Here is a 15,649-nt window from a genome sequence, read left to right on the forward strand (position 1 = left end):
AGACGAGGTAGTTAACATCTCGCAGGATCCAGGATGGAACCCACGTCCTCCTGTATACCAGGCGAGGTAGTTAACATTTCGCAAGGTCCGGGATGGAACCCACGTCCTTCTGTATACCAGGCGAGGTAGTTAACATCTTGCAAGGTCCGGGATGGAACCCACGGCCTTCCTGTATACCAGGCGAGGTAGTTAACGTCTCACAAGGTCCGGGATGGAACCCACAGCCTTATGTATACCAGGCGAGGTAGTTAACATCTTGCAAGGTCCGGGATGGAACCCACATACTTCTGTATACCAGGCGAGGTAGTTAACATCTTGCAAGGTCCGGGATGGAACCCACGGTCTCCTGTATACCAGGCGAGGTAGTTAACATTTCGCAAGGTCCGGGATGGAACCCACGTCCTTCTGTATACCAGGCGAGGTAGTTAACATCTTGCAAGGTCCGGGATGGAACCCACGGCCTTCCTGTATACCAGGCGAGGTAGTTAACGTCTCACAAGGTCCGGGATGGAACCCACAGCCTTATGTATACCAGGCGAGGTAGTTAACATCTTGCAAGGTCCGAGATGGAACCCACATACTTCTGTATACCAGGCGAGGTAGTTAACATCTTGCAAGGTCCGGGATGGAACCCACGGTCTCCTGTATACCAGGCGAGGTAGTTTCAGTTTTCAGTTTCATTTATTTGGTATAGCCCTGTGAGCCATTCGGCTCTTGAATCGGGTGCAACCGCAACAAACAAAAAACGAAAACATGAACAAGAAAACATCTTCAAGTGACTATGTGCAAACAGAAAACCCACGTCCTTCTGTATACCAGGTAGTTAACAAAGGCGGCCGGGGATGAAAAAAATACAAGACTGTGTTCGCTATCCCCAAACCCATGGGAGCATTTGGCTAATCAGGGATCGCGCGGGGGGGGGGGTGCTTCGTCTTTAACTTTGTCCACTTCGCTGCCCATTAAATATTTGGCGGCAATTAGTTTCGCGAGACACAGAGGGGTCAGTGTTAGTGGGAGTAAGGGGGGGGGGGGTAGTGGGGAGAATGGGGAGAATGGGGAGAGAGAATCAATAGGATTAGATTAGAGCTCTTTCTTTCTTTCTCTCGCTCGCTCTCTCTCTGAACTCTCCCTTGGATCTGTCTGAACTCTCACTCTCTCCCACGCGCGCTCTCTCTCTCTCTTTAAATTCTTTCTAAACTCTGTCTAACTCTCTCTAACTCTCTCTAAAATCTCTCAACTCTCTCTATAAACTCTCTATAAACTCTCTCTAAACTCTCTATAACTCCCTCTAACTCTCTCTAAACTTTATGAGACCTCCTTTACCAGTGGCAAAATATAGTACAGTGATACCTCGGTTCACGAACTTAATTCGTGAACTGACTGTTCGTGAACCGAGTTGTTCGTGAACCGAAGCGTTCGTGAACCGAGGTATCACTGTAATAGGTTTTTACCCTTTCAACTGGTACAAAAACTGACACCTTTATACAAGGCATCATGTTTGCAATAACCACAACACAAGCAGTCAAAATGCAAACAAAAATAAACAACTCTGATAATGATAATGATATGCACTGTCTCTGAAGTTGATTGGTCCACACTCCTTTTCTCTCTAAACTTTCTATAAACTCTCTCTAACTCTCTCTAACTCTCTCTAAACTCTCTATAAATTCTTTCTAACTCGCTATGATGATGCTGATGATGTTATGATCACCTGCTGCTGATGATGAGGCAAATGATGATCATTTAGAATCTCTATTTAGACTGGAAAAATCCCATAAACTATAAAGCTCCTTTTCTCAGATTCCGCTGATGATAATAATGATTCTGCTGATGATGCTGATGATAATGATTCTACTGATGATGCTGTTGATGATTCTGCTGATGATGCTGCTGATTATTTGCTGCTGATGATGCTGATTTTGCTAACGATGCTGACGATCACGATGCTGATGCTGATATTGATTCTCCCGCTGCTGCAGATGATGTTGCTGCTGATAATATTACTGATGAAGATGCTGATGTTGATATTGATTCCCTTGCTGCTGCAATTGATTCTGTTGATAATGATGCCGATGATGCTGCTGATGATCACGATGTTGATGATGTCGCTGATGATGATATTGATTCTCCTGCTGCTGCTGCTAATGTTGCTGCTGATGATGATGCTGCTGATTATCTTGATATTGCATACCGGTCAACCCCTTATCAGTGTTCTACCTTATTACAGGCCAATTCAGACCTTATTGGCCACCCCGTGCCCTTATAAATCTCAAAGTTCATCCTACAAAGTCCCATCACAAGGGAGAAACACAAACAAATAGACAATCACCACTCGTACACTCACCACTAGTACACTCACCAGTACACTCACCACTACACTCACCACTAGTACACTCATCACTACAATCACCACTCGTACACTCACCACTAGTACACTCATCACTACACTCACCACTAGTACACTCAGCATTAGTACACTCACCACTAGTACACTCACCACTAGTACACTCACCACTAGTACACTCAATCACTACAATCACCACCAGTACACTCACCACTAGTACACTCACCACTAGTACACTCACCACTAGTACACTCAATCACTACAATCACCACCAGTACACTCACAACTAGTGCACTCACCACTCGTACACTCACCGCTACATACCTGTCAACTCCTGATCAGTATGGACCTGAAAACTGACTTTCCCTGTTCAAGAATACGGGGTAAATCGTATGGGTTGACAGCTATGATATTGATTCGCTTCCCGCTGATGATATTACCAATCAAGATATCATTGCATCAAACTCGGAGGATTTAGAGGGGGCGGGCTAGGAGGGCGAGGAGGGAAGGGGGGCGGAGCTTACCCGGGGGAATGGGCGGAACCTCAGAGGCTGAATCCCCCTCCGTCGACTTGAATGGGAGTGGGCCGGCTCCTATGCAGATGAGTCGGGGTCATAGCCTTCGCTGATTGGTCACCGTAACGGTGGTGGGTGGGGGGTGGTGCCTACGTGACCGCGGTCTTTATAAGAGCGCGCGCCACGACGGTTGTGGTTTTTTTTCTTCTTCTCCTCCACTTGAAGTCACGTGACGGCGGTGTCTCGCTTGGGGTTGTCATTTTTATCGTTAATAATTTTCGTTTTTTTTTATAGATTTTTCCGTTACAAATCCATTGATTTCGTCTCTAAAAAAAATCTATTAACGACGTGGCAGGAAGGTTTTAAATCGCGCTTCGTTGTGATCGCATTCTTTTTTTTTACAAAAACAAATCATTCCTTACCGATGTTGTTGTTGGTGGTTACTGGGGCGCTATAAATGGCATAACAGGCAGCTCGGAAACTGCTGACGGATTTTTTTCGTAATTTAACCCTTTGGAAGGATACTCTCCTCCAGTTTACAAAAAACTTTTTATTTTTTCCTCGAAGTAAAATCCTAAAATTAATCATCTCTGGCCGTTGTCATTGTTTTTGCCCATCCCTGATTGGCTGTCTCTTCTCACCAACGCTCCTGCCTGAACTCTGATTGGCTGTGGCTGATTCACTCATCACTTGCTTTTGATTGGCTGCCTCTGATCTTCTCCTTTCTGATTTGCTCTTTCTATGTCTAACTGATCTCTGCTGTTTGGTTGGCTAATTGCTCGTCAACGATTGGCTGTTCTCTCTGTCTCCTCACCTCCCATTGGCTGTGGCTACCTAATTGACTCCTCTTTGATTGGCCCTACCTAATTTCCCCATTTCTTATCGCAAAACTAATTTCTGATCTCTGATTGGATCTACACGGATCGCTAATCTCTCATTCGCCGTATAGCCGATCTCTGATTAGCTCTACACTGATCGCTGATCCCTGATTGGCCCTATTACCGATAACTGATTTCCTCTAAACTGATTGCCGATCTCCGATTGGCCGAATCAGCCGATCCCTGATTGGCTCAACGCCTACTTGCCGGTCCCTGACACCGCTGGTCCCCAATTGGCCGTGTCCGCTGATCGCCGGTCCCTGATTGGCCATCGTCGTCGCAGAGACGGCGGCAGCAGCGGCAGCAGCAGGAGAAATCATGATGAGTCTGTCCCACCCGCTGCCCGAGGGCTTCACGGAGCTGGAGGTGTTCGCCTTCGGCACGGCGCTCCTCATCGAGGGTTCGACTTCCACCCCCCCACAGATTCCCCCCCCAACCCCTCAGCCCCCCCCCCCAACCCCTCAGCCCCCCCCCCAACCCCCAGCCCCCCCCCCCCCCCCATAACCCCTCTTCTCCAGGACTACCTTTGGAGCGTGACGGTGGCTCGGAGATGTTAACTACTTCGCCTGGTATGCAGAAGATTATAGGTTTGATCCCGGATCCTGCGATATGTTAACTACCTCGCCTGGTATACAGGAGGTCGTGGAGTCGACCCCCTCATCCCCCACACAGCCCCCCCACCCAGCCCCCTCCTCCCCTCTCTACTCCCTGTCTGTGTTCTATAGGGGTCGATACGTGCACTCGTCAATGGTACCCCCCTTAATAATATACCGTTCAGGACCGCCTTTGTATCCCTTTAGTAACACCTTTATATCCCCTTTGGAAACCTCTCGGGGACCCCCTGTGCATTTACCTTAATTCTTGCTGTTTTGCATTAACCTCCACATTCTATAGACTTCTTAATGCGATTATAGCCGTGTCTTCCTGTGTCTCTCTCTCCCAGTGTGTCTCTCTCCCCGTGTCTCTCTTTCCCAGTTCGTGTCTCTCCCCATCTATCTCTCCCCATCTCTCTCCCCGTGTCTCTCTCTCCGTGTCTCTCTCCCCATATTTCTCTCTCCGTGTATGTCTCTCTCCCGTCTCTCCGTGTGTAGCTCTGCTGGGTTTCGTCCTCTGCGGCCTCACCCTCCTCACGTTCCTCTGCGTGAGCGACGCCCGCACCCCCAGCCACCTGCTGCTGCTCAACCTGAGCCTGGCCGACCTGGGGGTCTGCTCCAATGCGTTCATCGCAGCCATGTCCTCCTTCCTGCGGTGAGAGACCGAGAGAGGCACACGGAGAGAGAGGACAGCGAGAGAGTGAGCGAGAGAGAGCGAGAGAGAGAGCGACATGGAGTAGGAAGAGAGGGGGTACAGAGAGAGGGGGGTCGAGAGAGAGGGAAGGGGTAAGGAGAGCAGAGTGAAAAATATTTTGTTAAATCTTTCATTTAAAAAGGGGGGGGGGTTACGTAAAGCAAAGCATTAAAAAAAAACAGAAATCATGAACGAAGCAAAGTGCCGAATACACCGAGCATCTTCTTGTTTCCTCTGATAGTAAAAAAAAAGAGAGAGACACGGGGAGAGTTAGAGAGAGGGGGATAGAGAGACATGAGGAGAGAGACTTTTAACCAACTTTTATTGCCGCCAGCAGCAACAGCACTGGAGGCGATTCCAATACGAAATAGTCACCAGCAAACAAATAACAAACACTATCAATCCATGTGCTGTCGCTAAATGCGCCGCGCACAACACTAAATAAAAATCACGTGGTGGTGGTCATCGCGCGTGCCACGGTGACGAACGAGCGTTTCAGCAGGTGAACACGAGGGTGCCGTCCACGCTGGTACAAAGGGCTTTTCCGCCCCCCCCCCAGCATTCGAAGAAGACGCGCACATCACCGGCATGTGTGCGGTATTCGTACTCCAGCCGGAGTCGCGCCTTGAGCAGGCCCCTGAGAGGGAGAGACACGGAGAGAGTTAGAGAGGGGAAAGAGACACGGGGAGAGAGATACGGGGATCGAGATCCACAGGTAGAGAGACACGGGGTGATATAGACAGGGAGAGAGATACACGGGGAAGTACAGAGACATGGCAGAGAGAGGCGATTTGCCATTCTGACACATTGCCTGATGAAGCTGGTTGTAGTAATCACCAGCAAAATGTTCAGTGACTCAAATTGTAAATGCTGTGGGTTTAGTCTCCAACACACAACCGGTTAGTACTGAAGTAGCCACTAACTGGCACGTTTTGTTTAAGTGACAAACATTACGGATTGGCTGTGTTGGGTGGTGGTGGGTTAATGACACATTTATATTTATAATCTAACAAACAAACAAAATCTTTAATCACTACCCCAACCCCTATCATAACCCCAACCCCTATCACTACCATAACCCTATCACTACCCCAACCCCTATCACTACCCCAACCCCTATCACTACCCCAACCCCTATCACTACCCCATGGCAGCCATCACTCGGCCCACTCTTTTGTTAAGTCAGAAAGCAAGATGAATGCCATCAACGCGCCAACCGAACATCAATCGTCATCGATCTCCCGGTCTCCACAACAACAACAACAATGCTAAGCCATGCCAGTGAGCCCCTCTTCCGGGCCAAACAATGACAACGCCAGATAGGCCATGGGACCTACAACTTAATATTGAGGGACCCTCTCAGGCGAAGTGCCCACATAATGTTGATGTTCTGAAGCTCCAAGAAAACCCATGTCTCGGATGCCAGTCGCAATACCACATCCACGGATATACAACCTAACGACTGTAGGCACTAACCACCCCAAATATGGCTTGACCGCATATACATGAAGAACACCAGCGCAGAGTTCTACACCTTCCCACCAACTGAAAAAGAAGCCACCTACACCATCAGCATCGAGATAGGGGGAAGCTGCACACCGCCAACGTGGACAAAGGCTCTAATTAAATATGGCCAAAGCCAGCGCTCCCAAGTGCACTAATCCCAGGCCTATACGTCAGTAACTTTAACAGCCATCGTACAATGTGGGGGCTATCCAGGAGATCAGGCTGATGGTGAAGACCTCACCGACTGGATGCCCGCCGAAGATCTGCAATATGGTTTTCGATCCCAAGCAGTGATCAACTTTCCATTCTGCTCGCTGGCAACGCGACTGCAACCCAGACCTCGCCTTTGTTTCCAAAGATCAAAGTGGGAGCACACTTCACGTATCCCACAAAATACTTCCAAGCTTAACCTAAAGTCAGCATGGGGCCCTTCATCACGCATATTGCCATCAAAATCCCCGTGATTGTGTCAAAACTACTATCAAGGTGGAACCCGGTCAAAGCTAACTGGGACCATTATAAGGAAACTGTAGAGAAAGCAGTGAGTCGAATGCCCACGAGATCGGAATGCTATCACCATTTTGTTGGCCTCCTTACTGCAGCTGCCAAGAAGAGTATCCTCCAAGGCTTCTGGAAATATAATCCACTCCCTTGCTGGATAAAACAGACCCAGGACCTGCTCCCACAGTACAACCAGTCGGGCAGCCCACAGGTTGGAAGGGCCCTGCTAGAGTCTTTAGACTCGGCCAGGCAGATGCCAGCGGTAGATTGAGTGCATTGAAGGCCCTCGATTTCCCACACTCCAGCCGCTGTACCTGGGCGTGAGTGCTGCTAACCCAGCAGAGAATACCGGACAGCAAGACTCCAACTCTGTAGCCCCCAAACTAGTGGAGAACACAAAAAAAACGCTCGGCAAAAAACATCAAGCGAGAGATCCATCATCAATTATGTATGAATGTACTATGTTGGAATTTATTTCGTACCATACGTAGCCAACCGTGCTCATTGGAGGTGAGGGGTGCTAATCGGCACTGAGGATGTGAGGGAGGGGTCTGGCTGCAATTAAGAAAGGCAAGGCTTGCAGGCAGAGATGGTATCCACCCCCCAGAATTTCTCCATCACTTAGGCCCTAGAGGACTCCAATGGCTGGCAAAACTGTACACCAAAAACATGTAAAACCGGATGCATTTGAAAAGCATGGCAGGAGGCAATGGTCATTGGTATACCCAAACCGGGCAAGCCAACCAACGACCCGGGAAGCAATAGACTGATAGCACTACTGTACATGATCTAGAACCTCCTGGAACACATCATCCTCTGGGAAATCGGTCCCCTCGTGGAGTCTGTGATCCTGAAAGAACAAGCAGGATTATGGCCTGGACACAGATGCAGCTGCTGTGACCAAGTTTTGGCCCCTTGTAGCCTTCGTGGACTTTTCATCAGCCTCTGACACGGTTCTGGATTAAGGGGCTTGATGTTGACGCTCACATGGGCCATTTCCTGCCTCGAAACAATACGCCCTGATATCGACGATGCTGAGCAGCTTAGGCGACTGTGCGTCTATACGGGACGACAAATCCAGCTCAACCTGGTTCCTCAACAATGGATTGCCAGAAGGTTTAATCCTCACACCAATGCTTTTCAATGTCTACACGAGCGACATTGTGTGTGTATATGCGGATGACCTTGCCCAGGCAACGCAAGCAGCCACTTTCAACGACATCGAATCCACTCTGAACCAACAAGACCTAAACACCATGGGGGGATATTTCTGTAAATGGTTGGCTCAAGCCAAATCCACAGAAAACAACAATCCCTGCATTTCATCTTGATAATAGGAGCACCAAGCACACTCTAAAAATGACCTGTGGCAAAAACTCTATGTAACACGACCCCACTCCATCCTCTCTCGGAGAGTGAAGCTGGACCGACCGTACGCTAACCTTCGACAGCCACCTGAAAAAGGTAGACGCCAAGACCAAAACTAGGGTCGAACCTGGTCCAGAAACTGGCAAGTACAAGCTCGGGAGCATCAGTACCCTCAGTGCTCGATGGCCCTTGTGTATTCTGTAGCCGAGTACTCTGCACCAGCATAGATAAGAAGTAGTCCAACTCGACTTGATGTCAAAATTAACACTGCAATGTAGTGGTGTATCACTGGAACCCTCAAGTCAACCCCAACACCCTGGCTGCCCGTGCTGTCATAAATCTCTCCTCCCCACCCATCCGCCACGACGCTGCAACCCTCTGGAAAGTTCCATGAATGGAGGAAAATGGCCGCCTTCCCATTCACCGGGACCTCAATAAACGTCCCTCTTTATCGCTTGAAGTAATGCCGCAAGCCCTTTTGGACCCTATGTGCTTAAGCTTCAATAATGCGAGTTCAACCCCCATGAGGAGAGCTGAATGGATTTAAAAATAACTCGCATCTTCTTGGTTCTTTCAGTAAAGTCGGTAAAGTCATGTAGAAGGGAAATAATAAAATAATAAAAATAAAACATAATATTTTTATTTGTTTTATTTTAAATCATCACTGGTGATGATTGCTTGTGTTGCAGTCGAAACGTCGTGATAATTTTATTGTTTTATATAGTTTTTATTTTATTATTTCCCTTCTACGTGACTTTACCGAAAGAACCAAGAAGATGAATCCCTGCAGTCACGAAAGCTTTAAATCGAAATTTAACTCGCAAACAAACACGACGTTGTTGTGAAAGACCCAACGCAGAATATCCTTGGGTTTGATCTTCCACGAAGCTCATGGTCCACCCTAAACCGCATCCACTGCAAAACCATGGCTGCAGATGCGGACACCTGATGCACAAATGGAAAATTTTAAAAACTCCAGTAGTGTGCAGCTGTGGTCATCCAGAGCAAACCGTACAACATATAACGACGCAATGCCCTGATCCACACATACAAATGAGACATCACAGCGATACACTCCGCTGGCTCCTGACATGGTTATATAGCTTGATCACCTGAATGTGAAATTGTAGTTGTAGCTCTGTATTTAAATCAGCCATACGGAAGAAGATCTCACCATTTTATCCCTCTCGATGAAATAGTCGTTTCGAGTTCTGGATGCCCACAATCGCTCACTGGAGAGTTTTACATTTTCCTAAGTGATCAGAAATAGTGTTTGAGAGAAAATAAGACGCAAGAAAGTGATGCAGATAAAGTGATCAAATGGAGCGATATTATTCTAATAGCTATTTAATAGCTCCCCGTGTCTTTCACCCTCTCCCCATGTTCAAATCCGAGTCCTCCTCTCTCCCCATCTCCCTGCATCCCCGTGTCTCTCCAGCCACTGGCTGTGTCTCTCACCCCATATCTCTCTCTCCCCGTGTCTCTCGCTCTTTCTCTCTGTCTCTCATCTCCCTCTCCCCGTCCCTTTCTCCACATGTATTTCTATCCCTGTGTTTCCCTCTCTCCGCATCCCCGTGTATCTTTCTCTCTGTGTGTCCCCTCTCCCCCCATGTCTCTCCTTGTGTCTCTCTCCCCGTGTCTCTATCTCCATGAATCTATCTCCGTGTGTCCCCCTCTCCCCCTGTGACTCTTGTCTCCCCTGCGTGCCTCTCTCCCCATGTCTCCATGTCTCTCTTCCTGTGCGTCTCTCCCCAGCTACTGGCCATACGGGCCCGAGGGCTGCCAGCTGCACGGCTTCCATGGCTTCGTGACAGCACTCTCCAGCATCAGCACCATGGCCGCAATCGCCTGGGACCGCTATAGCACCCACTGCTGCCGTAATGCTCACCCACCCGCTCACCCGCTCAGTCGCTCACTCATTCAGCCATCCGCTCACTCACTCAGTCGCTCACCCACTTACTCACTCAGCCAGTCACTTGATCGCCCACTCAGCCACTCACCCACTCACTCACCCACTCACCCACTCACTCACCCACTTATCCACTCGCTCACCTACTCACTCACTCGTCTACCACCCATTCACTCACATACCCACTCGCTCACATACCCACTCGCTCACATACCCACTCGCTCACTTATCCACTCGCTCACTCACTCAATCACCCACTTGCTCACCTGCCCACGCGCAGACTTGCTTACTCATTTAATCTCGCCATGTCTCTCTCTGAGTCTCTCTGACTCTGAGTCTCTCAATGTTTGAGACTGTCTTTCAGTTTCTCTGTCTTAGACTATCTCTCTGTCTCTCTGTATCCATCCCTGTCTCTGACTCTCTCTGAGTCTTTCTCTGTCTGAGTCTTTCTGTCTCTCTGTCTCGAGCCTCTCTCACTCTCAGTCTCTCTCTCTGACTCTATTTCTGACTCTCTACGTGTGAAGGTGCCCAGAACTGCTGGTCGACCGCCGTGTGCCTCTGTTCCTGGGCGTGCCTTAGCTCTCAGAGTCTCTCTGAGTCTCCCTCTGAGTCTATCTGAGTCTCTCTCTGAGTATATACAAGTTTCTCTCTCTCTGAGTCGTTTTGAGTCTCTCTGAGTTTCGGTCAGTCCCTCTCTCTGTGTCTGAGTCTGTCTTTTGCCCTTACTCTATCTGTGCACGCTGGGAAGTGGACATGTCCTCGTGCTGCTCCCTGCTATCTGCCCAAATGGGCCTGGTTGTTCCTCCATCCTAACCTCACCTCAGAGTTAACACACCTTTGGTGGACAATTTAATTTTCATCTCGGAGTCGAAATCTGTCCGCAAATATTCCCTCCTTCACTGTAAGTCGTGGTGTTGTTTATTTCCGTTTTTCTGGTGATGTTATGTCCATACGGCACTCGCCACGCTGCAGGCCTGCTCATGTTAACAGGCCGAGTTCTCTCTCTTCCCCTCCTCTCGTCTTACAACTCTAATTGTTTTAGTACCTATTGTTCGAATCACCTTTGTTTTACTGGTGCCGTTCCTATATCGTTAAGGCACAGTATGATAAGTACGAGGCTCTCACTCGGAAGAATGTCCTAATTTTCATTCCTCCAGTGGAGGTCAGTGTGGAGGACGGGCCTGCTCCTGCTGGGGACTCTGTGAGTCTGGCAAGCAGTCTCGCTGCCTCACGCATGAACTGTGGTGTGGTCCTGTTTCTGGCCAAGGAAGATTTGGTGGCGCACGTCGTGGAGACGGCGCTTGGACGTCAAGGGGGGAGCTGTTTGTGCAGTGCACTCCTCTGGCTTCCCCCGCCGTTAAAGTCCTCATCTCAAACGCCCCACCCTTCCCCAAAAAATGCCGATCTGCAACGAGATCTGCAGCATTTTGGGAAAATCGTCTCCCGCATCATCATGGTGCCCTTGAAGGAACAGCAACAGAAGCTTGTGCACATCGTGTCCTTCCAGCGCCGAACGTTCATGATTTTGAACGACCGTAACACTGAACTGGGATGTGACCCTCAAGTATACAGTGGACGGGCACATCTAAACCGTGTACGCATCGACTGAGGTGCAGCGGTGCTTCGGGTGCGGCGGTGTCAGCCACGCAGCAGGCCGGTGACTCGGTGGACGACCGCACCAAGCCGTCAACTGAAAGTGAGGACGGCTTGACCAGTCGAGTCACGAAGAAAGCGTAGCGCAAATGGCAGCCCTGCCAGAGGAGGGTGCGCTGCCACTAGGCCCAAGTGTGCAGTCACCGCTGATGATGAGCCCGATGCACCTGAAGCAGTGAAGGCCGAGGAACGACCTCCAGCGGACGGTGTCTTAGACGTTTCTGGGGGGGGGGGGGGGGGCGAGCGATGCCAGCAAGTGTCGTCGATGACAGCCTAGGGGGGGTAGGCATGGTGGAAGAGGCCCGACCAGCGGATGCTGCCTCGGCTGCCTCTGAGCAAGAGCGGCTGCTGGCCAGCGCAGCATCTGATGGTGCCACGGTGCTGGAGGGTGCCAGCCAGTTCACCTCACCCGAGGAGGTAGCTCTAGAGCCTCAGGGCCACCCCGATTTGGATGAGGCCCTAATGTTTGTGTCGGAAGAAGAGGAGTCTGCTGAGCCACAAACGATAGTGCACAGGGACTCTGATGACGAATTGGCAGAATTCGATGCAGGCGACAACGTGAGTGAGTTGAGCTTCTCACAAATCAATGGCGATCGTGAATATGCGCCATAGGAGATCCAAGATTTTCTGCAGTCCACCTTCAGGAGTGTGGGGTTAAGGTCGAGGTCTTCTTCCCGGATGTGATGGGCTTCCCAAAGACCTTCCAGACCAGCATGCGCATCGGCCTTTTGTTAGCAAAAACATGCAGCACTTCTCACAAATGGATTCTCCCTCAAAATGTTTTGCTTACAAAATAAACCAGTGAGCAATAACAACATTTTAAAGTTACAACCCCCAGATGGAGAAACAGTCACATCTGAGAGGTAATTTGCTAAGATCGTGAGGGAGTTATATTCTGACTTATTTACTACTGAAGGCATACAAGACAGGGCTGTCCAGGAGTTGCTTGACAGAGGCCCTACCCCCTAGGACACTGAAAGGGAGCGTCTTGACAGCCCGGTCACCCTGAAGGAGCTGCACACTGCTGTGAAAGGGCTCACATCCGGTTAAACCCCAGGGATTGATGGCCTGCCAGTAGAGTTTTATGCAGCCTTTTGAGATGAGCTCAGCCCCTGCCTACTGGAGTTGTTGATGGATAACCTGCGGAAGAGTGAACTCCCACAGCTGCAGGAGAGCGGTGGTCACCCTGCTGCCTAAGAGGGGTGATCTGCACCTCATTGAAAACTGGTGACCCGTGCCTCTATTGTGGGCCAATTATAAAATATTCTCCGAGGTGCTGGCAAACCGTCTCAAGATTATATTGAGTCAGCTGATCCAGCCTGAACAGTCATATTGTATCCCCGGCCGGTGCATACATGATAACGTCAGTATGGTCAGATATATAATTTCCCTTGCAGAAAGGCACGACATGGACTCAGGCCTCCTCTTAGATCAGAAGAAGGCTTTTAATAGTGAGTCCTGAGTACCTGGTTAAACTGCTCGCGTCGTTCTGCTTTGGCCAGGCATTTATTTCTTACGTGAGGCTCCTGTACACGGGCATTTGCAGTCTCCTGAATATCAACCAACCGCTCGGTAGCTCTTTTCCTGTGATGACGGGAGTCAGACAGGGATGCCTTCTCTCGCTGCACCTGTATGCCCTGTCTATTGAGCCACACCTACGCCACTTGAGACAAATTCCGTCTGGCTTCAAGGCTCCAGGACCTGAAAATGCAGTCATCAGGGTCTCTGCATACACAGACGACATGCATCGTGGTCAATGCGCAGGGTATGTATGCACTCTGCCAGGTAGTGGCAGTGTACGAGAAGGCCTCTTGTGCCAGGGTCAACTGGACCAAGTGTGAGGCTCTATGTTTGGGGTCACAATGCGGCGTGCATTGTGTTTCCTCCCAGGAGGAGTCAGTTGGCAGGCTGATGGTATCAAGTACCTGGGAGGCTACCTGGGGAAACCACACGACGAATTGGACCAAGCTGCCCAGCGTAATTGAGGGTAAATTGCTGGCATGGGCACGCCTCGCTCAACAGATGTCCTTTAGGGGATGAGTGCTCATCGCCAATCACCTCACAGCATCTGTGCTGTGGCACAAGACCAAAACTCTCCAGCCTCCGGGCTGGATACTCATGAGAGTGAACCGGTCACTCACGCACTTTGTATGGCATGGGAAGCACTGGCTCAGGCCAGGGGTTCTCTGGTGTATATGTTTGTTGAACCGTTGGGGGCCGGTCAAGCCCTCTGCACCAGTGCAAACAGCATTCTTTATTTGACTTTTTTAACGAGGTTAGTTGTTGCGCGTGTCGTGGGTAACGACGTAGTATAGTGATGTGCGTTCCATGTGCAGTGCATGTGCCGTGGGTAGTGTTTGTTATGTGCACATGTGATGCTGTATTCGATGTGACTTGTATCGAAATTGGAACCGGTACTTTTGCTACTGACAGCAAAAAAAATCGGTTTAAAAATATATCTCTCTCTATTTCTCTCTGTGTGTGAAGGAGCCCGGACCCGCTGGTCCACCGCCGTGTTCCTCTGTGCCTGGACGTGGCTCAGTTCCGCGTTCTGGGCGGCGATGCCGCTGCTGGGTTGGGGCCGCTACGACTATGAACCCCTCCATTCGTGCTGCACCCTGGACTACACGCAGGCGGATGGGTGAGTGAGAGAGAGGGGGGAAAGGGGAGAGGGGGAGATGCAGAGACGTGGGGGGAGAGAACCCCTATACTCATGTTGCATACTGGACTACATGCAGGGGGACGAGTGAGTGAGAGGGGGCGGGGAGAGGTGGAGAGCGTGAGGGAGATGGTGGGGGGGGGAGAAGGGGGGGGGGGGGAGAGGGGGGGAGGTATGGAGAAGAGGGGGAGGAACAGGGAAGAGAAGGAAGAGAGAGAGAGTGATGGTGTCTTCATGTCTCTCTTCCCCCATGTCTTTCTCTCTGTCTATCTCTCTCTATCTGTGTGTGTGTCTCTCTCTCTCTCTCTAGGAACTTCATTTCGTTTGTACTGCCCATGGCGTTCTTTAACTTCGTGGTACCCGTGTTCATCATGGTCACGTCGTACAACGCCGTGGAGCGCAAGTTCAAGAGGACTGGCCACAAGGTGAGACCAGCAGCATCTCTCTCACACATGTTGATGATGTGCACGTCTTCTTCGAACGCTGGGGAGCCGGAAAGGCCCTCTGCACCAGCGTGGACGGCACCCTCATGTTCACCTTCTGAAGCGCTCGCTCGTCACCGTGGCGTGCGCGATGACCACCACAACCACCACCACCACGTGACTTTTATTTTGTGTTGTGCGCGGAGCTTTTAGCGCCACAGCGCGTCGATTTGGAACGTTTGTTTTCTTTTTGTTTGCTGGTGACTTTGTGTATTTCATATTGAAATCGCTTCCAGTGCTTTTGCTGCTGGCGGCAATAAAAGTTGTTTAAAAGTCAAAAAGTCTCCCCATATTTATCTCTCTCTCCACGTGTCTCTCTCCGTGTTCCTCTCCCGGTGCGTCTCTCTCCCCATATCTATTTCTCTTTCCCCATATCTTTCTCCCCCTATCTCTCCTGCCCCGTATCTCTCTTGCTTGCAACTTTCATCAGCTAGCTGAGACCGGGCCACTAGGTTTGAATGGGATCCTAGATTGACACTCACCACTGGAGTGGAAGAATGGCAGGTGCTTCATCTTACAGATGACAAGCCGATGGTCAGTGGGCAGA

The 15,649-nt window shown here is 50.0% G+C and overlaps 1 protein-coding gene across 2 annotated transcripts in view; it reads left to right on the plus strand.

Moving 5' to 3' along the window:
- Positions 1–15,649, plus strand: part of RGR (retinal G protein coupled receptor) — a 60,018-nt gene that overhangs the window by 40,830 nt on the left and 3,539 nt on the right. Inside the window, exons 1-5 of one of the 2 annotated variants that reach the window (XM_078614715.1) lie at positions 2,976–4,137; positions 4,829–4,985; positions 10,155–10,276; positions 14,449–14,602; positions 14,931–15,045. In XM_078614715.1, coding sequence (XP_078470841.1) covers positions 4,056–4,137; positions 4,829–4,985; positions 10,155–10,276; positions 14,449–14,602; positions 14,931–15,045 — 630 coding nt within the window. In that variant the 5' untranslated portion in view covers positions 2,976–4,055. Of the gene's footprint in view, positions 1–2,975; positions 4,138–4,828; positions 4,986–10,154; positions 10,277–14,448; positions 14,603–14,930; positions 15,046–15,649 lie in introns of those variants that run through there. The other variant, XM_078614714.1, reaches the window with a different exon arrangement.

The sequence above is a fragment of the Lampetra planeri genome, chromosome 45, assembly GCF_965212315.1.
Source record: "Lampetra planeri chromosome 45, kcLamPlan1.2.h2, whole genome shotgun sequence".
In the NCBI taxonomy this organism is placed as follows: Eukaryota; Metazoa; Chordata; class Hyperoartia; order Petromyzontiformes; family Petromyzontidae; genus Lampetra; species Lampetra planeri.